General features: G+C 44.3%; 1 protein-coding gene across 1 annotated transcript in view; it reads left to right on the forward strand.

The window, feature by feature from the left end:
• Positions 1-25234, forward strand: part of LOC135505029 (unconventional myosin-Id-like) — a 129621-nt gene that overhangs the window by 82620 nt on the left and 21767 nt on the right. Inside the window, exons 17-21 of the mRNA XM_064924044.1 lie at positions 9593-9816; positions 10304-10442; positions 11290-11394; positions 11642-11755; positions 18864-19018. Coding sequence (XP_064780116.1) covers positions 9593-9816; positions 10304-10442; positions 11290-11394; positions 11642-11755; positions 18864-19018 — 737 coding nt within the window. The remainder of the gene's footprint in view (positions 1-9592; positions 9817-10303; positions 10443-11289; positions 11395-11641; positions 11756-18863; positions 19019-25234) is intronic.

Consider the following 25234-nt stretch of genomic DNA (forward strand, 5'->3'; position numbering starts at 1 on the left):
ATTACAGCCAATTCTCCATAAATGTTCTCTGTTATGTGATTGGATTGGGGGACATGGATGTTGGATTTTCTATATGCTTTCCTCTGTTGATTGGTTGGTAAAGAAAGTCATGTGGTTGTGTGGTGCATGAGAGTACTCCTCAGGTAAGAACGGTAGCAACTCTGATGTGATGATAGTGTGTGTCATACCACGTGCCCTACACACCCACTAAGACAACCTAGGACTGTACAAGGGGGGGGGGGGGGGTGTTTTATGTTGTTGTAGAATGTTGCGCTGCCAATTTGCTGTTAAGTCTAGCTAAGCATCTCTGAAGGTAATGCCTTCTCTGTACAGAGCTCCAAAACGTCCATTTCTCAGCGCCTGTCTGTCTGTTCTATTTCGTGTTTCCTTTTCCCAGTTTGGGATTTGAAAGCCTATTCTGGGAGCCATCTATATGTTTGGTGTTCTGGCAGAATAAAGATTGACGGCTATACATTTACCTAGCCTGTTAGTGCTACTCAAATCCCAAGGAGTACATTCCTTCACGTTCTAAACTTTGATTCAGTCAGCTCTCTCAGAGGACTGTGCTGCGATCTAACTGCCCACAGACATCAAAGGCTTAAACCAACCAAATGGCTTCAATCTGGGATCGATTGTTTGACCTCTGTATTGATCTACAAGGACCTGGTTGGGCTGCCCAACAGACGAGCTCGCCTCGTGCTCCTGTTTTCCTACCTCAAAAGGATGTTGTCACTTTGATAACCAAGTACAAACACCAGAGAGAATTCCCGGCGTTCTACCAAAACAAACATCACACAAAAGAGAGGTTTAGGGTAGAAGGAATCGTGTAGGGGCTCTGCCAGACAATAAGAACAGAAGTTCTTTGTCAATGGACATTGCTCACACCTACGCAGGTACACACACACACACACACTCAATGCACCACCCTCCAGAAATAAGCAAAATAGACTACTATTTTACTCTATTTGTCCACTGCCACTTACACACAGCTCATCCTCTGTGCGACGCAATCCCCTTATCAGCAGCTGGCACACCAATGTGCCTTATGCCAATGGGCCCCACAATGCCAGGGGTGGCAGAACCCATGCCAGTATCTCAAGCGTTCTTCCCCTCCCCCCATACGAGCCTCCTTCCCCAGACAAACACAAGTGCTTGTCAGTGACTGCACTCCACATAAGAAGTGAGAGGTCCTATATATAGAACCTGAGAATTAGGTTTGAGGTGCCCTTCTCCATGCCTGGTTCTGGAGTACACAATGCACTTTTCTCCTTACCACCCCGTCATCCCCTCGTTACAGCCTCGTTACGTGAGCCTCATCCTCTGAAGAGGGCGGGGGAAGAGAGAGAGGGACTCTCTCCCATTCTCATTTCACGCTTCCTTTTGCTCCGTCGTTCCTCGGGTTCCGCCCAGTTCTCCCGAGCCCCCGTCTAAGCCGTTCCACTCCGGCTCTCCTCTGCATCCCAAGCCAGTGGATAGAACCCTGGCTCCGCTGAATCCACCGTCACGGCTATCAACTCTGCCCTCCCCGCTGACTGACTGAGTGCACTACATCCCACTATCAATGGCCTGTATCTGCTCCACTGCCCACTCCCTAGTGTGGACTGTGCGGGCAGTTGAGCACACAAGTCACCATCCAACCCGCAGTCAGAACCTTATCCTCAGAAAGGGCTGATTAGTCCCAATCTGAACCAACCTAAAGGGGATTAAATACTACAATCCAACACAAATGCAGAGACTTTATAAATGATTCATGAGCTTCTACCCTTTTTTTAATGAATATTTCATACATTTAAGCCCAGCCATCCACATCAGTTTCTGTCAGGGCTTTTCTTTTAGCTGAGATGACAGAGAGTCAGTCCCCTGTGTATAAGGAACTGGGCATTAATCGCTATTGAAAGCGTTACATGTATCTGAGCGGCTGAGGTTTTTATCAGTGTGGCTGTAGGCTAGGCTAGCGTTAGCCTAGCGTTAGCCTAGCGTAAGCCCTAGCACGCAGTCTGTCTGCCTACTGGGCCTGAACTGATCCCCTTCTATCCACACGCCTCAGCACTATGTAACCTGATCCTAATTGGTCTGATGTAGGCATTATTGCAGCGGCGTGTATGGTGTTCTACTACTTATGGTAGATTTACACCTGCTGACTGCAAAGCACCTAGCTACCTCCAAAATGGGCAATCTGCCAGAAATATATGCACGTTTGTCAATGTATTTTTATGTGATAGAAGTTCGTAGAACTGTTACAGCAGAACAGATAATACCTTGTACCCCCTGCACATCGGCCCAGTACTGGTACCCTGTGTACAGTGTATATAGCCAGGTTATCGTTACTCACTGTGTGTTTATTATTATTGTTGTTTTTATTATTACGTGCTATTACTTTTCTATTATCTATACATTTTCTCTCTCTCTCTCTCTCTGCATTGTTGGGAAGGCCCGTAAGTAAGCATTTCACTGTTGTTTACAAAGCATGTGACAAATAACATTTGACTTGATAATATCCTTTCCACATGATCACGTTTAAATAAAAATAGGATGTAAAGATACATTCTGCAATATGAACAGCTCTTCAATGATCATTTCAGTTAGTGACGTAGGCCCATTTGATTTTTGAATAATGCAGTTTTGAAATGCCTCATGAGCTGAGAACAACTGTCTAACCTCAATATAACACAATATGAGGTTGTTTTACTCCCATGGTTTGTCGACAATGTCTTTGTTAATGAACAACACCAAGTAGTATTGATTTTTATCATGCATTTGGGGCTCCAAAAATAGGTTCACCTCAGACCATTACAGCATTGAGTATTCACAATCTTCTCGCAAAGTGAAGAGCAGAAGCTACTAAAGATCATGTGATTGTCAGTATCATCATATAGCCTACACCCATCAGTGACATACACTACCGTTCAAAAGTTTGAGGTCACTTAGAAATGTCCTTGTTTTTGAAAGAAAAACTCATTTTTTTTGTCCATTTAAAAGAACATCAAATTGATCAGAAATACAGTGTAGACGTTATTAATGTTGTAAATGACTATTGTAGCTGGAAACAACAGATTTTTAATGAAATATCTACATAAGCGTACAGAGGCCCATTATCAGCAACCAACACTCCAGTGTTCCAATGGCACATTGTGTTAGCTAATCCAAGTTTATCATTTTATAAGGCTAATTGATCATTAGAAAACCCTTTTGCAATTATGTTAGCACAGCTGAAAACAGTTGTCCTGATTAAAGAAGCAATAAAACTGTCCTTCTTTAGACTAGTTGAGTATCTGGAGCATCAGCATTTGTGGGTTTGATTACAGGCTCAAAATGTCCAGAAACAAAGAACTTTCTTCTGAATCTCATCAGTCCATTCTTGTCCTGAGAAAGGCCAGCATCCCGGAGTCGCCTCTTCGCTGTTGCAGTTGAGACTGGTGTTTTGTGGGTACTATTTAATGAAGCTGCCAGTTGACTTGTGAGGTGTCTGTTTCTCAAACTAGACACTTTAATGTACTTGTCCTCTTGCTCAGTTGTGCATCAGGGCCACTCTTTCTATTCTGGTTAGAGCTGATTTGCGCTGTTCTGTTCTCTCGCTGGCTGCACTCTGTCTCACTGGCAGTCTCTTTGGCTTCTGCTCCTGACAGTTCAGCTTCTTGGCTTGAAATGATGTAAACATAAGCCATTAATGCTCATATAAAGTAGACGAGGAACAAAATGTTGTTTGTCGTAATTCGTACACAGGTGTATTAGGCCTACCTGCATTCTTGTTCTTCAGTTCCTCCACCTGGCTCTCACTGGCTGTCAGTCGGGCCTCCAAGGCCGTATTGTCTGTCTTCAGTTCGTCTACTTCTTTCGTAGTGATTCTCTGCTCCACTGTAAGGCCCTCACTTGCTGCCACTCTGGTCTCCGTGTACCTCAGCTTCTCTCTCTGCTCCACCACCATGTCTCTCAGCTCATTCACCTCATTCCAGATGTCAGGTGTGGTTGTGCGTTCGTCGGTCGCACCCATGGCCTCCGTCCCTCGGCTCTCCATCAGAACTTCGCTCAGTCTGCTCTCTCTCCCTGCGCCGTGACCCTGTTGAGCTTTGTCTCTGACCCCTCCACTCTCTCCCTGAGGCCATGCCACAGACAGACAGAAGAACAGCAAACACTAACAGAGTTACAGCACCCCTCAGTCTGAAACGATGCCTTTTAAGATACAATTTGGCTTATGAGGGTCAGCTCCCCTTATACATACAGAACAACGTCACATCAATGCAAATGTTGCTACTAAAGTCTAGGACATTTGATAACGTACGTGTTTGTAAGACATAAGAAGTCAGCAACTGTTGTTTAGTAAATTATCCCCCAATGCCTCGTCAGGTTGAAACCATGTTGTTTCTCTTGTTGTCATTTCTTTTGTCAGTGACTTTTGCTTCACTTAGGGAGATACTTGCACATGCATCCTCTGTTATTAAGGAAGACTTTGATGATGAAGAAGTGTGTCTAGCTTGTACCGGAGTATTTTTCCCTCCTGTCTCTCGGAGCTCAGCTGCGTTCTCCTTTTGTGTTCTTTCATGCTGCTTGTTCTGTTCTGTGCTGTCAACTAGCGCCGTGACAGTTTGATTATTCTCTTTTGCTGCAACTTCTCATTGCACCGACAACTTCCCACTTCCCACTGTTGAACAATCAAGGCACAGCTGTTTCCTTTGAATTCATAATTACATATTTATTTGATATTTTACAATGCAAACCGAATTAATACCGACTCATGTTATATTGCAAAAAAATCCTTGAGTTGGTCATGTAATTGATTCGTTGTAGGCTATTTTGAGTATAGTTATTCACGCTTGGATTCACCGCACTAGCAACAAGATACAGTATTGCCAGGCGTTCCACATTCAAAACAATCCACGGACCTGACGCATCCCCCTGACAGTGTAAGGATATGGATAGACGGGGCTCTCACCATGGCAACCAAGGTTTGGCTCCCAGCCTTTCCTCTGAGATGACCTTCATTTAAAATGTTCCCCGACTCCTCATAGAATCCCCCCTTGCTTTCTATCCTCTGGCATGTATGTTCATGTAAATACAGTATGATCTACTTGTCTGGATTTCTAATTGACGGACCGGATACAAGCGATCATTTCTGAGGGTTTCTTTGTTTCAGTTAGTGATTTTAGCGTCTGACAGTCGGTCATTGGAGGCAACACAAATTATTTATATCAAAATTCGTATCAGTATCCGTAACTAGCCTATTTCCTCATCACTTCAATCACTTCAGTTCCAGTCTTCCCATTGTTAAAAATCCTTTGTCACACAGTACATGAGCCCAATGATGGAACATGGTGATCATGTATAGAGGATGTCAGTCTAATGAGGGTTTCAGAGCAAGCCTGCTGCCTTGAGCATGTGGCGATGCTGTTGCTGTTCACCCGAGCGCTGGATTGATTTATGCTAATACCCGTTGGCCCAGTGTCTCACCCAGTGTCCCTGGTGATTGCCTGCGGTCAGAGTGTGTGTGTGTGGTGCCCTTGTTAAATTGTGTCACACACTCCGCTTGATGCCGTCTCCACCCACCTTGGTGTCGAGCATGTCACTGGAAAACCAGCCTGGAGTCCCCAGAGGACAGGGAAAGAGTGGCGCTCAGCATTGGATTGTAGTCGAGTGTGTCGCCCCACCGGCTCAAATTGACTAGGTTATCCGTCTTTCCATGTTTGATTAGTTCTGTGGATGACCTAAGAGGATATTTTGTTTAGCATGTTTGGTCAGAGACTATGAATGGTATATGGATATTCAGTAAGCCTAAAGCAGTTGCATCGCTTGGTACACCAAGCCTATATATCTCTACGTTTACATGAAGATATATATCTCTCAAACCCCCTACACAACCAGCCATTGTCATGGTACGTGATTTGTGCCGGCCGGCCTCTCTCTACCCAGCATGCATTTCAAAGCGCCCCAATAAAGCCTTACCAATCTGTCCCATTTTGTCTGGCCAAGACACCCCCAATTTGGCTTTGACGAGCTCGTAAATCTGGTGCCCCAAAGCCAATATGACCCAATGTTGGAGGGAGGATGGAGGGAGTCTGTAAAAAGCTGATCAGATGGCTTTATTGGAGAAGACGGAGGTCCGGCCGTGTTATTGGCCTGATTTACACACGTTCCCCTGGGTGTCGTCCTTTCCTCTCCTTCCTACTCATGATCATCCCACACTGTCTGCCCCTCCTTTGTTTAAGCGCAGCCAAGCAGTGGGGTGTGTGTGTTGGCCAGGCGGGCGGTCCACCTAAATCCATGGTGAATACACACATCCCGCCGTTTACCTGTTGTATATTTTAGTCGGCTTAAGATAATTCAGATAGATTTAGATGACGTTAGGCCTTATCCAATGCAGCTGTTGCTCTTCCTGTAACCGGGCTTCTTACTTTTAGCTCAGGACATTCGCATTGAAATGTATGTTTATACAAAGGGCTTGATTGATGCTAAGTAGCTACCATCAATTAGCAATATTATGACACGACTGCCACAGTTGTATCATAATATGTGACGACAGTATTTTGTGGTTACAGTATTTTGTCACTTAGATAACATTTCTCATGTCTGCCCATATAGAATGTTTAGGAAGATATGTACTGTATGAAATCTTCTTCTAACTCGGAGAGCTTCTTTTGACACGCAGTCATCCCACCATCTCTCTGCTCACAATCCTTTGTTTAAAATCAAAGTGAAGAAGGTCATTGAGGGTCCAATAGCCCTACAGTATATTGCTCACAATCAGTTTAAAGTGGCAATATTTAGCCAAATTCACATACAAATGTTTTGTTAAAGATCTGTCATTCTCATTGAAAGCAAGTCTAAGAAGTGGTAGATCTGTTATATGTTCACTATTTCTATGCTTTCCGTTCTTAAGTTTAGTTTTTGCGTCTTTTACTTTCGGTTTTGTACATCAGCTGAAAATACAATATTTTTGCTAAATGAAAATATATTTCACAGCGGTTTAGATAGCACAATGATTCTCTACACTATACTATAAGCTATACAATATTGCTTATTGTTTCACATAAACTGAAATTAGGCAAACTATTAGAATTTTAGCAACCAGGAAATGGTGGAGATATGTCTGCATATTGCACCTTTAAGCATATTCTGTGAATCTCAACCCAAGACCATAACACACTCGGGTCCCTTAAGAAATATCTTTAATTCTCCATCTCCATTTTAATATGTTGTATTATAATATCTTATCTCAATGCTGTTCGCCTTAAACAGACTTCATTTCTCCAAACATTTGATCAGATCTGAATTAGAATGTGTGTTTTTCTAACACTATTAGCTAGTGGGGACCATCTATGAGTTGGATTCCATTCATTTATTCACCTCATTATCATCCTTGTCATGTGGGAGGATAGTAAGTAACAGTCCCGTCTGTATTCATTATTGCACACTGTAGTAAAACATTTTGCAATGGAAAACGAAAATGAGGGTTTCTTATTGGACAAGTTCAGTTAGTCCCTCCTGGTTTTCAGTATTTTTTTTTTCTTCTTTTTGCTGCCTAATAAATACAGCCCATGGGTAGATGGGACCGATGAATATGGATCACTCTGATCTCTCTCGTCCCTCCTTATTTCTGAGTCACCTAGGGCAGCAAGGTGGGGGACGGGGGGAGTGTGAGGCACATGGGCAGAAAATAGTTGTATTTTGTAGTTTATTTTTAAATAGCAACATTCAAATCTCAAGGTCGTCGAATATATTTTTTTTGTAGCGTTTCAAATAAAAACAACTATTTTCTTTGATTTTCAAATACAGGTCTCAGAAAACCAGGTCATATTTGAAGGTATTTTGAATACCTCTCAGAAAACCATATAATATTTGAAGTTATTTGAAAACAAAACAAATGTGATGACTGACAAATATTTGATGAAAAGCCAAAAACTACAACAGTTAGTTGAATTAGTTTATATATATATGATCATTAGCACATGGTTTGGAGGGCTCTTGGATATTCATCGTAATATTGCCTATAGCCTATAATTAAATACATGAAGGACATGGAATCACCTCAACATTAGAGTACAGTGCTTTCAGAATGTATTCAGACCCCTTCCCTTTTCCACATTTTGTTATGTTCCAGCCTTATTCTATAATGGATTAAATAAATAAAACATCCTCATCAATCTACACACAATACCCCACAATGACAAATTAGTTGCTTTCTCTGATATGTGTCCGGTTTTATAAGGTAGTTACTTTCTGAATTCTGTATTCACAAAGTTTTGAAAAGTAGTCACTTTCCAAGATCTGTATTCAAATAGTTTAGAAAAGTAATGATTTTTAGTGGATCTGTATTCAATTGTACTGAACAAAAATATAAACGCAACATGCAACAATTTCAAAGATTTTACTGAGTTAAAAGTTCATACAAGGAAAGTCAATTGAAATAAATAAACTAGGCCATAATCTAGGGATTTCACATGACTGGGAATACAGATATGCATCCCAAACATGCTCAATGGGTGACATGTCAGAGTATGCAGACCATGCATGAACTTGAACATTTTCAGCTTCTTGGAATTTTGCACAGATCGTTGCGACATGGGGCCATGCATTATCATGCTGAAACATGAGGTGATGGCGGCAGGTGAATGGCCAAATAATATCAAATAATGGGCCTCAGGATCTCGTGATAGTATATCTGTGCATTCAAATTGCCATCGATAAAATGCAATTGTGTTCGTTGTCCGTAGCTTATGCCTGCCCATATCATAATCCCACCACCACTATGCGGCACTCTGTTCACAGTGTTAACATCAGCAAATCGCTCACCCATATGACAGTTGTGAGGCTGGTTGGACGTACTGACAATTTTATTTAAATGAACGTTGGAGGTGGCTTATGGTAGAAAAATGAACATTAAATTCTCTGGCAACAGCTCTGGGGGACATTCCTGTAGTCAGCATGCCAATTGCACACTTCCTCAAAACTTGAGACATCTGTGGCATTGTGTTGTGTGACAAAACTGCAAATTGTAAAGTTGTAAAAAAAAAAAAAAATGTCCCCAGCACAAGGTGCACCTTTTTAATGATCATGCTGTTTAATCAGCTTCTTGATATGCCACACCTGTCAGATGGATGGATTATCTTGGTAAAGGAGAAATGCCGGCTCTTTTCGGTAATAGTCCAACATGCAAGCTGTTCAGATTTACAGCTACTAACTTGAACGTGAAATGTAATTATGTTAATCTTTGTTTTTGCTTTCTTGCTTGAGCTCATAAAAAAACGTACATTCAAGTTAGTGTCTGCATTCTTTTCAATAAAGGTCCAACATACATGCTGTTCAGATTTACAACAGCTAACTTCAATTTGACATTTTAATCATGTGAATCTTTGTTCTGGCTTTCTTGCTTGAGTTCATTAAAACATACACAAAATCTAGTTTATGTATCTAAAATATATAGAGAGAAAAAAGTATTTCTTGAAATACATTTTACAGGTATTATATTTAGTTTGTTTCATACTCTAGACCTACATCCTGTTCACGTAAAAGTTGTTATTGGGTGGTATCAATAAAGTTGATTCATTTCCACTGTATGAACCTCTCCATCCCCTTCTCTCTCTTCGGTCCTGTTCACCAGGTATGGCGCGGTACCATAGCCAGGATGCGTTACCGGCGCATGTGTGCCGCCGCCATCATTCTACGGGCCTACCGGCGCTTCAAAGTCAAGTCTTACATCAAAGACGTCAACCGCAAATTCAAAAACGTGCGCTCCATGAAGGACCACGGCAAGCACGTCAAGTGGCCCACGCCACCCAAAGTCTTGAGGAGGTTTGAAGAGGCGCTGCGGAGCTTCTACAACAGGTTAACAAATAGCACACACACAAGGTTGTAATGTGACTTGTCTCACCTCTGTTCAGACAGAACATCAAACCTTGAACGCAATGCACTGTAAGCCCTTCCATCAGTATATCATCAGTGTGGTAAGAATTCTGTGGAGTGCCATAACCAGGGGTGCTGATTTAAACTCCAACCGGTTTCCTTTGAAGGTGCTTACCCATGTTTCCTCCAGCCTCAGCTCTGTGGTGGACATTGATTTTCCCCCCATCAAAGCCTCATTCAATACTTTCATCCGGAGAAAGTGAAATTCCACACGTAAATCCCCGAAAGTACAGTTTCAAGGCAGGATGTTTCTTGTCAGAGAGAGTGCAGCCCCCCAAGAAATCACTGTTCTACAATATCATCCCGTCAGAAATAGCCAATCCTGTTGTCAAGGCTATAGATTCTACTGTATCAGAGTCGATATCTTGGCTCCATGGCTATTCCTGTGGGTGTTTCCATGCTGCTTTAGGTGGTGGGCGTGGATGCTGATCAAAGACATGACTCCAGAGGAGAAGCTGCGGATCAGAGCCAAGGGGGCCACCCTGGAGGCCCTCAAGGACCAGAGACCCGACCTGGGGCTGCAGAGGACCTGGGAGGGCAACTACCTAGTGAGTTGAACTGGCTGGGGGGGGGGGTTCTGACACTGTAGCTCTGATGTGTGTGATTTTAGTTTTTTATTTGAATGTAGTTGTAAATGTGTGTGTGCGCCGTGTGTATACGTGCATTGTTGGAACTAAAATACAATGGAAAGAGGTTTGTCTTTGTAGAGTTTTTTTTTTTTTCCCCAATTTCGTGGTATCCAATTGTTGTAGTAGCTACTATCTTGTCTCATCGCTACAACTCCCGTAAGGGCTCGGGAGAGACGAAGGTTGAAAGTCATGCGTCCTCCGATACACAACCCAACCAGCCGCACTGCTTCTTAACACAGCGCACATCCAACCCGGAAGCCAGCCGCACCAATGTGCCGTCGGAAACACCGTTAGCAACCTTGGTCAGCGCGCACTGCGTCCGTCCCGCAACAGGAGTCGCTGGTGCGCGATGAGACAAGGAAATCCCTACCGACCAAGCCCTCCCTAACCCGGTCGTGGCCAGTTACGACAGAGCCTGGGCGCGAACCCAGAGTCTCTGATGGCACAGTACAGCGCCCTTAACCACTGCGCAACCCGGGAGGCTGTCTTTGTATAGTTGATGATCTTCATGACAGTCTTTGTCTGTGTGTCTCTGTGTGTCTCTGTGTGTCTCTGTGTGTCTGTCTGTCTGTCTGTCTGTCTGTCTGTCTGTCTGTCTGTCTGTCTGTCTGTCTGTCTGTCTGTCTGTCTGTCTGTCTGTCTGTCTGTCTGTCTGTCTGTCTGTCTGTCTGTCTGTCTGTCTGTCTGTCTGTCTGTCTGTCTCTGTCTGTCTGTCTGCCTGCCTGCCTGCCTGTCTGTCTGTCTGTCTGTCTGTCTGTGTGTTCAGAAACGAGACAGTCCTGACACAGCGTCCTCCTTCACCTTGGTGTCCAGTGAGCTGCAGCGTAAGGACAAGTTCATGAGAGTTCTCTTCTCCTGCAATGTGCGCAAGGTACATAGATGCAGACGCGGACCCGCACCCACACACACACAATAGAGATTCCGATCACATCTCTCACACACACACACACACACACACACACACACACACACACACACACACACACACACACACACACACACACACACACACACACACACACACACACACTCTCACCTAACTGTCTCTGAGTTTAGCCAACTCCCAGTGCTGTGTGTCTCCTGTGGGGGCAACTGATGAGGCCTTTTGTGTTTCTCAGATCAACCGTTTCCACAAGGCAGAGGACCGAGCCGTCCTCATCACAGACCGCCACCTGTACAAGATGGACCCCCTGAAGCAGTACAAGCCCATGAAGAGCATCCCCCTCTACAACGTAGGATTATCTCCCCTGTGTTCTTAATGTGGTGGATTTGATGGGGATCTTACTAGCTGCTGCTCCAAACAGCATAATGGACCTCTCTAAATGATTCTCAATTGATAATTAATAACAGCACGGTTTGAGGAGGAGGAGAAAATTGAACGCTATGTTGAGATAATGGAATAATTGTCTTTCCCATGTCCTGGTAGACTTCCATTGAAAAAAGGTCAGATGGGATTTTGTTTCATTTTAAATCGTCTCTTATTATGCTATATACGGAGACTGTTATTTGTAGCTAAGGCATCAGCGTTTAAATGTGCAACTCTCCCAATCCTTTCTCCCTGCTGCATTCATGTTATGTTAAAAACATTCTCACTGATTGGTGGACTATGAGGCACACAAAGACTATGAGCCTTGTTTCCATGGTGAGAATGGATGTTTTTTAGATTCACAGCAGTGCGTCCCTGCTTTTACCCAAAACACCCTGGCTTTTTATCAGAACTCTGTTTATGTAACCTACACCCGCATTTAAACCTCTGTCCTCATTCCACGTACGAGTCAAAGTGCGCGGCAAAGTATAATCTCTGGTATTACAGAACAGGCAGATACTAACAGTGGGGGAGGGGGGGGGGAGGGGGGGGTGAGAGAGGGAGGGAGGATAGAAAGGTATAAAAAGGTCATCCGTCTGACCAGATATTCCCTCCATGTGCTTTTGTCATAAGTGAGGAATGAGCTGAGGCGACCGATAGCAACTATGACAAGGAACCACGGTGTTCAATCTGGAGAAACTGTCAGGAAAGAATTATAGGATGGACACCCCGGTCCTATCGCTGCATCTGTAATGGAAATGGAAAAGCAGGGCTAGGAGGAGAATGGGGTTGGCTGAAGGGCTATCGGCTATTGTTTACACACACACACACGCATGAGATCCTGGAGAGAGAAAGTGTGTGTGCTGGACACACGGTCTGAAGCTTCAGTATTGTGAAATGGAACAGACTGGGAGACATAAGAAGACTACTCGGAGGGGTAGAAAATGACGGTACCCACAATACTTACAGTATAGAACATTGTGTACAGCTACAGTACAGTACCAGTCTGCGTTTGAGCCAATCAGTTGTGTTGTGACAAGGTATGGGTGGTATACAGAAGATTTGGTAAAGGAACAAGTCCATATTATGGCAAGAATAGCTCAAATAAGCAAGGCGAAATGACAGTCAATCATTACTTTAAGACGTGAAGGTCAGTCAATCCGGAAGGTTTCTTCAAGTGCGGTCGCACATACTGTATATATGACGAAATACTCCATTATTCTGAATGTCATCTATAGGAGCTGGAGAGCTGGTCAAGGTGAGAGAGTAGGTTGGAATGGAGACGTATGGTTGCTAGGGGAGCCAGCGAGGCATGACGAGGAACCGTCGATTACTTGAAGGTCAGATGGAGGGGAAAGGCCTGTAGATTAGCGAGCTAGCTGGGTTGCTGCCACGCTAAATCTTGGCTGCCCTTGTGTTTATTTCCTGCCCCTGCAGGAACCAGAGGCAATTTGTGCATCCCAAATGGCACCCTATTCCCTGTGGTCCATAGGGCTCTGGACGAAAGTAGTCCGCCATGTGGGGAATAGGGTGTGACTTGAGACGCATCCACTAGGAGATGGATAGCTCCCCATACGTCCATGCTACTGAGGAGTCATGGCTGTCTACCTCCGATTTATAGGTCAATTAACCACCACCTTGCGGTGCATACAGCGATCGTTAGTGTGTTAACTGTTGTGCCCTTGTAAAAAAAAAAAAAAAACTAAGTCGTAAAAATAAAACAAATATCCGTTGTACATCCCTCTCTACCTCCCTCATCCCTCTTTTTCCCAACACATTCCCTTTGCTTCCCGCCATCTTCCTCCCTCTCCCTCTCCGGCTGTTGCTCTCTCCCTCCGCCGTTGTCATGCCAACTTCCCAGGAGACGGGGTTGTCATGACGACCGTGCGGGAGGGCAGATCAGCTGGTGTCTGGTGTCGTTCAGGCATGTGCACAAATCGCCTGGCTGCTACATGTGCTCCGCTTTCCAATAGAGGTTATTTGTCTTTCCTCTCACTCTCTTTCACTCTATCTTTCCATCTCTCCAAACATTCATTGTTTCCCCAGTGTTTCCCCTAGGATTTTTTTCATCAGCGGTGGCAAAGTTCGCATGGGTGGGGGGAGAGTGGTCTCCGACCTCTTGGTCACATAGACAAAATGTTGCTGTTTTAAACTAATTTCCTGCAATTTTACACATTTTGCCATGGCTTATACATGTTCTTAAGTTATCTCCAACATTGAGTGACTCCAACATTATAACTAAATTAATGGTTTACTCATGCCATAACATTTTGGGATTTTTTTAATTCTCCCTGACTGTCTAGTTTTTATTTTGGTGGTTGTTAGTTTTCAAAGATGATCTTATCAATATACACTGAGTGTACAAAACATTAAGAACACCTTGATAATATTGAGTTGCACCCCCCCCCCCCCCTTTTGCCCTCAGAACAGCATCAATTCATCGAAGCATGGACTCCATAAGGTGTAAAAAAGGAATGCTGGCCCATGTTGACTCCAATGCTTCCCACAGTTGTGCCATGTTGGCTGCATGAACTTTGGGTGGTGGACCAAACTGTTGAGTGTGAAAAACCCAGCAGCATTGCAGTTCTGTCACCTGGCACCTACTACCATACCCCAGTCAAAGGCACTTAAATCTTTTGTCTTGCCCATTCACCCTGATTGAAGTGGATTTACCAGTGACATCAATAAGGGATCATGCCTCAGGACTACCTGGGCTGATGACTCCTTGCTGTCCCCAGTCCACCTGGTCGTGCTGCTGCTCCAGATTCAACTATTCTGCCTGCGGCTATGGAACCCTGACCTGTTCACCAGACGTGCTACCTTGTCCCGGACCTGCTTTTTTCTAGTCAGTTATACATCTGAATGCATTCAACTGAAATGTGTCTTCCGCATTTAACCCAACCCCTCTGAATCAGAGAGGGGGGCTTCCCTAATCAACATCCACTTCTTCAGAGCCTGCGGAACAGTGGGTTAACTGCCTTGCTCGGGCAGAACGGCAGATTTTTACCTTGCCAGCTCGGGGATTCGATCCAGCAATCTTTCGGTTACTGGCCCAACACTCTAACCACTAGGTTACCTGCTACCCACCGACATGACATTTACAAAATCAAACAACATTTTGAATAAAAAAACAACACCATTCTCAGTGTTTCATTACAAAATCAAGTGATTTTGTATATTTGTAAACAACAGCTGGTGCACGATATCTAAGGAAGTCTCAAGGTGTTGCTCGCCTGTGGTAGAGTGTCTCGTGATAAGCTATAGACCACACTATCTACCTAGAGTTTTCATCTGTATTTTTCGTAGCTGTCTACATACCATCACAGACCGATGCTGGCACTAAAACCACACTCAATGAGCTGTATACCTTATCCAGAGGAGGCTCCCGGGGACTTTAATGCAGGGAAACTTAAATCCATTTTACAACATTTCTATCAGCATGTTAAATGTGCAACCAGAGGGGAAAATAACTCTAGACCACCTTTACTCCACACATAGAGACGTGTACAAAGCCTAGTGGTTAGAGCGTTGGACTAGTAACCGGAAGGTTGCAAGTTCAAACCCCCGAGCTGACAAGGTACAAATCTGTCGTTCTACCCCTGAACAGGCAGTTAACCCACTGTTCCTAGGCCGTCATTGAAAATAAGAATTTGTTCTTAACTGACTTGCCTAGTTAAATAAAGGTAAAATAAAAAAATTAAAATAAATTACAAGCTCAAATTAAAGCAGGAAGCACTAGTGACTTGATCAATAAAAAAAGTGGTCAGGACTGTTTTGCTAGCAGAGACTGGAATATGTTCCGGGATTCTTCCGATGGCATTCAGGAGTACACCACATCAGTCAATGGCTTCATCAATAAGTGCATCGATGATGACGTCCACACTGTGACCGTACTGTGCATACTCCAACCAGAAGCCATGGATTGCAGGCAACATCCGCACTGAGCTAAAAGCTAGAGCTGACGCTTTAAAGGAGCGGGACTCTTATAAGAAATCCCACTATGCCCTCCAACGAACCATCAAACTGGCCAAGTGTCAATACAGGACTAAGATCGAATCGTACTACACCGGCTCCGACGCTCGTCGGATGTGGCAGGGCTTGCAAACCATTACAGATGACAAAGGGAAGCACAGCCAAGAGCTGCCCAGTGACATGAGCCTACCAGATGAGCTAAACTACTTCTATGCTCGCTTCGAGGCAAATAACCCTGAAACATGCATGAGAGCACCAGCTGTTCCGGACGACTGTGTGATCACGCTCTTCGCAGCCGATGTGAGTAAGACCTTTAAGCAGGTCAACCTTCACAAGACCACAGGGCCAGGCGGATTACCAGGACTTGTACTGCGAGCATGCGCTGACCAACTGGCAAGTGTCTGCACTGACATTTTCAACCTCTCCTTGTCCGAGTCTGTAATACCAGCATGTTTTAAACATGTTGTGCCCAAGAACACTAAGGTAATCTGCCTAAATGACTACCGACCGACCACAGCACTCATGTCTGTAGCCATGAAGTGATTTGAAAGGCTGGTCATGTCTCACATCAACACAATTATCCCAGAAATCTGAGACCCACTCCAATTTGCATACCGCCCTAACAGATCCACAGATGATGCGATCTCTATTGCACTCCACACTGCCCTTTCCCACCTGGACAAAAGGAACACCTATGTGATTGACTACAGCTCAGCGTTCAACACCATAGTGCCCTCCAAGCTCATCAATAAGCTAAGGACCTTGGGACTAAATACCTCCCTCTGCAACTGGATCCTGGACTTCCTGACGTGCCGCCCCCAGGCAGTAAGGGTAGGTAACAGCACATCCGCCACGCTGATCCTCAACACAGGGGCCCCTTAGGGGTGTGTGCTCAGTCCCCTCCTGTACTCCCAGTTCACTCATGACTGCATGGCCAGGCACAACTCTAATACCATCATTAAGTTTTCCCGATGACACAACAGCCTAATCACCAACAACGACAAGACAGCCTATAGGGAGGAGGTCAGAGATCTGGCCGTGTGGTGCCAGGACAACAACCTCTCCCTCAACGTGATCAAGACAAAGGTGATGATTGTGGACTACAGAAAAAGGAGGACTGAGCACGCCCCCATTCTCATCGGAAGGGGCTGTAGTGGAGCAGATTGAGAGCTTCAAGTTCCTTGGTGTCCACATTACCAACAAACTAACATGGTCCAAGCACACCAAGACAGTCGTGAAGAGGGCACAACAAAACCTCCTCAGGAGACTGAAAAAGTATGCCATGGGTCCTCAGTTCTTCAAAAGGTTTTACAGCTGCACCATCGAGAGCATCCTGACTGGTTGTGTACGGCCCAGTACATCACTGGGGCCAAGCTTCCTGCTATCCAGGACCTCTATACCAGGTGGTGTCAGAGGAATATCCTAAAAATTGTCAGACTCCAGCCACCCTAGTCATAGACTGTTCTCTCTGCTACCATGTACCGGAGCGCCAAGTCTAGGTCCAAGAGGCTTCTAAAACAACTTCTACCCCAAGCCATAAGACTCCTGAACATCTTTTATTTATTTTTTGTGTTTTTTAAACCGCATTGTTGGTTAGGGGCTTGTAAGTAAGCATTTCACTGTTGTATACGGAGCATGTGACTAATAATATTTGATTTGATTTCGATGAAAGAAGCTGAATCGAAAAACGCCAGTCTGACTGCTTCATTATCCCAACTAATTAAAAAGAAATGAGGCTCGTTCCAATCAATTGACCTGTTAATTTAAATATAAATGTAACCTGTTCCTCTTAATATGCTGTCACGAACACGAGCATATGGTGTTGGGAGTATACCTGTTGAAATCGTTTCTAACCCCCGGGCTCATTTCACGTTCAGTTATTTCGGCGAGCTATTGGTGAAGCAGCTAGCTATTGTTTGTTTACCCCTTGATGCATGTTGCCATGGTGGAGCTGTCACATTTCCTTCATCTGATGGAGATAGTATAATTATTATTTTGTCCCAGTATGACGCTGGGCTAAAGGGGTAATGTGTAAGACTCTTGCCATAGTCTACTCTACACTGTGATTAATGGGGCCTGGACTCACAGAGACAGGGTGAAGGAGTGAAAAGGGGAAGGGATAGAAAACGAGAGGTAGGGAGGGATAGAAAGAGAGAGGGAAAGAAAGCAAGAAACTATAAGCTATGAGCATTAGACCCTAATCTCTGCGCTGTCTTGACCTGTGGGAGAGAGAGAACGATAGGGGGGGAGAGACAGAGACAGAGAAGGAGGGTGTCTAAGAGAGAGGTAATTCGACACACCATGACCTGTAGGCATAGCCCTAATCTTTAAGCGGTGTTTACCTGTGATGCTATTAAATAGAGGTTAGGGCTAGGTCTAACACATTTGGTAGAGTTTTGCAGAGCTCAGTAAAGCCCAACTACACACCTGCAGAATGTTGGCATCTGACCACACTGGCTGGTTCAATGAGCCTCGATCAGTCATTGATTAGTCCTGTGGGATCAAGACCAATAACTGAAAACATTTCTATCTTGAAGAAGATATTTGGCCACATTCTTCTCAGCCTCTCTGAGCAACCACTTTTTAATTTTACACTTTTTTTTTTACAAGCACAGTTCTGCTCGGTTCAGTTCATATTTATTTAACAGTATAACCCACTCAGCAAAAATCCATCAACAAAACAAAATATGATTCATTCCAGAGCAAACAAATGCACAATATACAGTCTAATTTTCATTATCTTCATTACGTTCCTTAGAGATGCTATGTTCCGTTAAATAAAGAAATCACACCAGGAACAATAACCCTTGAAGCAGCCAGACATTACATACAGAACCTTGGGGTTTTACCTGTCTATTGCAGTCTGTGTGGGACCATGTCAGATTGACCCCTGGTCCCTTTCCTTACTAAGCAAATGAGGGGTGATGGATAGCAATTTTGATTCAGTCTGAGAACCGCTAGTGTATTGGTGTGTCCATTGAGCTGCGCTAACTCAAACTTCCCTGGTGTGTGTGTGTGTGTGCGTACTTACGTGTGTGTCCTCTCTCTCTTTGTCCTACCAGGTGACTGGGATCAGTGTGTCCCCTGGTAAGGATCAATTGGTGGTGTTCCACACTAAGGATAGCCGGGACCTGGTGGTTTGTCTAAAGGGCATGATGCCTGCCGGGGACAGCCGCATTGGAGAGCTGGTGGGCACCCTGCTCAGCCACTTCAAAAGGTAACCAGTGGGTGTTTATGTGTGCCATGCATGTGTCTGCCTTTCTGTCTGTTGGTCGGTCGGTCAGGTGGTCGGTCGGTCAGTGGGTGAGTCTGTTTGCCTTTCTACTCGTCTTTCTGTCTGTCTGCGTATGTTTGTGACGTGTGTCTGCAGGGAGCCATAGAACCAGTACAGCTATACAGAACCTGTCCTCCGCAGGGGGTTGGTGGCACCATAATTGGGGAGGATGGGCTCGTGGTAATGTCTGGAGCGGAATCGGTGGAACTAAATCAAATACATGGTTTCCATGTGTTTGATGCCTTTCCATGCGCTCCGTTCCAGCCGTTAATATGTGCCGTCCTCCCTTCAGCAGCCTCCTGTGCTCTCCTGTATGCAAAGTCCAGTACCTGTATGGTGCATTCTCTCAGATGTGCAGACAGGAAAGGAGATTGTGGTCCAGGCCAGCTGTCACCCCCCACCTACTGTGTTACTTACTCACTGTCCCTTCAGTCACCCCTGGAAAGACTGCACACGCAGCAGATTTGAACTGCTCTACTGTCCCACCTGATATGGTACTGTACATCTATTATATACCAGGGCTTGACTTTGAACTTGTTTCAACACTTGTCCTTAGGACAAGGAGGATAGATTGTTTTTACTTGTCCAAAAGCTCCAGTCACTTGTCCCCCCAAAATATTTTTGTTTTGTCGCATTACTATCTTTTATTTTACCACAGAGAATCAGACAAAAATGTACGTTACACTCTGCCTGTTGGCTTCTTTACATATTCAAGGCTGTCTCAAAATACAACACTGCCCCTTTAAGGCTCTCCTGGAGGATGGTTGGCCACCCTAGGTAGCCTATCAAATATTACAACATTACAATTACAACCAATATTTTTTATGTCTTTTATAAAATAATTCCCCCCAAGGCTGGTAATTAAAGGTGTCCCGTTGTCCGTTGGATGATTCAAAATATGTCTACGGTTCAAAGGTTCTGGGACGACAGATCCAAAATTCATACCGCTGAACATGAAGAAAATTAAAAAGCAATGAGGCAGATGCAACACGTCAGACCGTTTATCTTAAAATGTTGATGAAGTTGTATTTCTTCATATTATAAGATCAACAATGTGCACATGGCTGTAGGCTACGCACTAATGTTCCAAAATGCTATTAGCGACAAAACACCGCTCTCACCGCACGCACGAGCGGGTTCATGTGACAGAGATTAAAATATCCGTTACAAATTAAGAGAGGAGATCTAAAGATGCATCAACTAACTTGTGTTACTAATATGACTAGGATTATGCCTTTTCCTGCTGGAAAATCAAATAAAGTTGATTTGAAAACCAATCTTACCTGAAAAATGCTAGTTTCAATGACATATTAAGTGTTTAAGTAAGTCCCTCAACATTTGGTCGTATTTTGACTAGGCTACTTTGAAACCAGGTTAGACTTGCTTCATAAAAGGACATCAAATATCCAGGTTTTAAACAAGTATATCTTTAAATAGTTTCAAAATGCTGACCACCTTTGCTCCGATTCAAGGTGGGTGATGTGTGGTGCATGTCAGGCACTGTCCTTCACCCTCCGGTCGTCTGACCGTTTGATCTGAACCTGACCGTGCCTTCAGAACGTCAACTAAATCGAGCCTTTCAGATGTTCATGTTAATTATCCTTCATTATACCTGTCAAACCTGACTGGCGTTTAGCCTGTATTTCTGTCATTAAAAGTCTCATTAAAGTTTGGCTCCATTTTCTGGCGCCTTCCTCGTGTCAGCATCGGTTTGGACGCGAGGCTGTAGCCAACATGCGTAGCACCTACACATTGACTTGTATATTCTTCCAATGCTTGTGATGTTGTGATTTGTGTGATTTTCATTACTTATTTTTTTACTTGCCCTTTCAGACAACTTAAATCTATATTCTTCTCGTGCGACTATTATTAATATTATTTATTTGACTTGTCCCGGACAAGAGAACAAGTATTAATGTCGTGTTATTTTTAAGTTGGGACTTGTATGATAGTTCAGTAACGTATGATAGATGATTGCAGCATGTGTTCCTTGCTATAGAATACCTTCATTATAATTAAGCCAAGGCACTTTATCATATCCTTGCTCTGGTCTGAAACGGGTCTATTTTGTGGGGGGATGTGCCTGAACACGCCTCTGCTCCGATGCTATCATGTCTCATTGTATACGCGCTCTCAGCGAGAGACCGAGAGAGAGAAAGCCCTCTGCCATTGGGTCCCTCTTAATTAGTCTCCATGTGCTTCCTATAGAGGCCCATCTATCACAATGAAAGGTGGCCAGAACAATAGGCCACGCCGAGACATCTCAGTGTGTGTTTCCATGTACACTGAGTACGCCAAACATTAGGAACACCTTCCTAATATTGAGTTGCAGAACAGGACTCTCAGCATGGACTCTACAATGTGTCGAAAGCGTTCCACAGGGATGCTGGCCCATGTTGACTCCAATGAACAGTTGTGTGAGGTTAGTTGGATGTCCTTTGGGTGGTGAACCATTCTTTCTTTTTTTCCCCCTTTTTCTCCCCAATTTTGTGGTATCCAATTGTTTGTAGCACATTATAGCTAAGATCCCTTAGCTATAATGTGTGTATAATGAGTGTATAATGTGTTATGTGCCTTACACATCCCTGTAGATGTAACCTTTATCAGTCCTTCAGCATGCCACCAATTGTGCAAGTTCTCCCACTCCAAGATGGCATAGCAGTTCAGACGTCTTTTGTCCTCGTCTTGTCGTGTCCCGTATATATATATATATATATATATATTTACAACTTTTTTCATATACATTTATTTTATTTTCCATAAACTCATCTTCAAAACACTCTCCTGCAACCCGCCTCACCAATTTATATTTACAAAAAAGTATTATTTACCTCAAATCTGTAATCCTCCAAGAAGATAGCCAGAAATTCCAAGAAGCTAGCCAGAAACTAGCCAGAAGCTAGCCAGGAGCTAGCCAGAAGCTAATCCAGAAGCTAGTTCAGAAGCTAGTTAGCTTCTTTACTGGCAAATCGTTAGTATTCAGCTAACCACGGTTTGTGGTCATCAGCTATCCTTTAGCTCGAAAATCTATCGCCAGTTTTGTACGGCGCAGCGCGGCTCAGAACGGAACATACCGGACCAATTTTTCTCTCCATGTCCCTGGAATTCAACCGCTGACTCTGGACATTCATACCTGGATCTCACAGCTAGCTAGCTGCTATCCGTGTGACTATCGGCTTTCGTCGATTCCGGAGCAAACATTAATTATTCCGGAGCTAGCCAGCTGAAGAGTTCCATCAATCACTCCTGGGCTGCAGTCACCTATCCGGACCCGTTTTACTGCCAACAGGGAGCCCCACCGAGCCTTCACAACTGGACTGCCGACGTTATCTACCAGAAGGAGTTATCCGGCTGGCTCCTCCGTCACGACGTTACCTGAACGCCCATCTGCGGCCTGCTAACCGTTAGCTGTTTTATCGGCTGCTATCTGAATAGACAATCGGACAATTTATTTGTTTATTTTTATTATTATTATTATTATTTTTTCTTCTTGGGCCTCTATAACTATATCTATTGTTTTAATTTTTGTTGTTGTTGTGTGATTTGGATTAATCCCCTCTACCACACCGAACCCCACTAATCTACTGACGGAACTCAAGAGGTGGCTAATAACAGACCTCCATCCTATGCTAGCTTGCTACCGATGGCCTGGCTATCTGTCTAAATCGCCGTGACCCCCACCAACTTCTCCACTCACCGGACCCTTTTGATCACTCGACTAAGCATGCCTCTCCTTAATGTCAATATGCCTTGTCCATTGCTGTTCTGGTTAGTGTTTATTGGCTTATTTCACTGTAGAGCCTCTAGTCCTGCTCACTATACCTTATCCAACCTATTAGTTCCACCACCCACACATGCAATGACATCTCCTGGTTTCAATGATGTTTCTTGAGACAATATCTCTCTCTTCATCACTCAATACTTAGGTTTACCTCCACTGTATTTACATCCTACCATACCTTTGTCTCTACATTATACCTTGATGCTATTTTATCACCCCCAGTTCTGTCCTACTATCCAGGTCTGTACCCAAACAATTTGAACTTCTACTTTTAAAAATCCACCTCTCTAAAAACAAGTCTCTCACCGTTGCCGCCTGCAATAGACCACCCTCTGCCCCCAGCAGTGCTCTGGACACCATATGTGAACTGATTGCTCCACATCTATCTTCAGAGCTCGTGCTGCTAGGCGACCTAAACTGGAACATGCTTAACACCCCAGCCATCCTACTATCTAAACTTGATGCCCTCAATCTCACACAAATTATCAATGAACCTACCAGGTACCTCCCCAAAGCCTTAAACACGGGCACCCTCATAGATATCATCCTAACCAACTTGCCCTCTAAATACACCTCTGCTGTCTTCAACCAAGATCTCAGCGATCACTGCCTCATTGCCTGCATCCGTAATGGGTCAGCGGTCAAACGACCTCCACTCATCACTGTAAAATGCTCCCTGAAACACTTCAGCGAGCAGGCCTTTCTAATCAACCTGGCCGGGGTATCCTGGAAGGATATCTCATCCCGTCAGTAAAGGATGCCTGGATATTTTTTTTAAATGCCTTCCTAACCATCTTAAATAAACATGCCCCATTCAAGAAATTTAGAACCAGGAACAGATATAGCCCTTGGTTCTCCCCAGACCTGACTGCCCTTAACCAACACAAAAACGTTTTGCATTAGCATCGAACAGCCCCCGTGATATGCAGCTGTTCAGGGAAGCTAGAAACCATTATACACAGGCAGTTAGAAAAGCCAAGGCTAGCTTTTTCAAGCAGAAATTTGCTTCCTGCAACACTAACTCAAAAAAGTTCTGGGACACTGTAAAGTCCATGGAGAATAAGAACACCTCCTCCCAGCTGCCCACTGCACTGAAGATAGGAAACACTGTCACCACTGATAAATCCACTATAATTGAGAATTTCAATAAGCATTTTTCTACGGCTGGCCATGCTTTCCACCTGGCTACTCCTACCCCGGTCAACAGCACTGCACCCCCCACAGCAACTCATCCAAGCCTTCCCCATTTCTCCTTCTCCCAAATCCGTTCAGCTGATGTTCTGAAAGAGCTGAAAAATCTGGACCCCTACAAATAAGCCGGGCTAGACAATCTGGACCCTTTCTTTCTAAAATTATCTGCCCGAAATTGTTGCCACCCCTATTACTAGCCTGTTCAACCTCTCTTTCGTGTCGTCTGAGATTCCCAAAGATTGGAAAGCAGCTGCGGTCATCCCCCTCTTCAAAGGGGGGGACACTCTTGACCCAAACTGCTACAGACCTATATCTATCCTACCATGCCTTTCTAAGGTCTTCGAAAGCCAAGTCAACAAACAGATTACCGACCATTTCGAATCTCACCATACCTTCTCTGCTATGCAATCTGGTTTCAGAGCTGGTCATGGGTGCACCTCAGCCACGCTCAAGGTCCTAAATAATATCTTAACCGCCATCGATAAGAAACATTACTGTACAGCCGTATTCATTGATCTGGCCAAGGCTTTCGACTCTGTCAATCACCACATCCTCATCGGCAGACTCGACAGCCTTGGTTTCTCAAATGATTGCCTCGCCTGGTTCACCAACAACTTCTCTGATAGAGTTCAGTGTGTCAAATCGGAGGGTCTGCTGTCCGGACCTCTGGCAGTCTCTATGGGGGTGCCACAGGGTTCAATTCTTGGACCGACTCTCTTCTCTGTATACATCAATGAGGTCGCTCTTGCTGCTGGTGAGTCTCTGATCCACCTCTACGCAGACGACACCATTCTGTATACTTCTGGCCCTTCTTTGGACACTGTGTTAACAACCCTCCAGGCAAGCTTCAATGCCATACAACTCTCCTTCCGTGGCCTCCAATTGCTCTTAAATACAAGTAAAACTAAATGCATGCTCTTCAACCGATCGCTGTCTGCACCTACCCGCCTGTCCAACATCACTACTCTGGACGGCTCTGACTTGGAATTCGTGGACAACTACAAATACTTAGGTGTCTGGTTAGACTGTAAACTCTCCTTCCAGACCCATATCAAACATCTCCAATCCAAAGTTAAATCTAGAATTGGCTTCCTATTTCGCAACAAAGCATCCTTCACTCATGCTGCCAAACATACCCTTGTAAAACTGACCATCCTACCAATCCTTGACTTTGGCGATGTCATTTA

This window comes from Oncorhynchus masou, chromosome 18 (genome assembly GCF_036934945.1).
Source record: "Oncorhynchus masou masou isolate Uvic2021 chromosome 18, UVic_Omas_1.1, whole genome shotgun sequence".
Classification (NCBI taxonomy): Eukaryota; Metazoa; Chordata; class Actinopteri; order Salmoniformes; family Salmonidae; genus Oncorhynchus; species Oncorhynchus masou.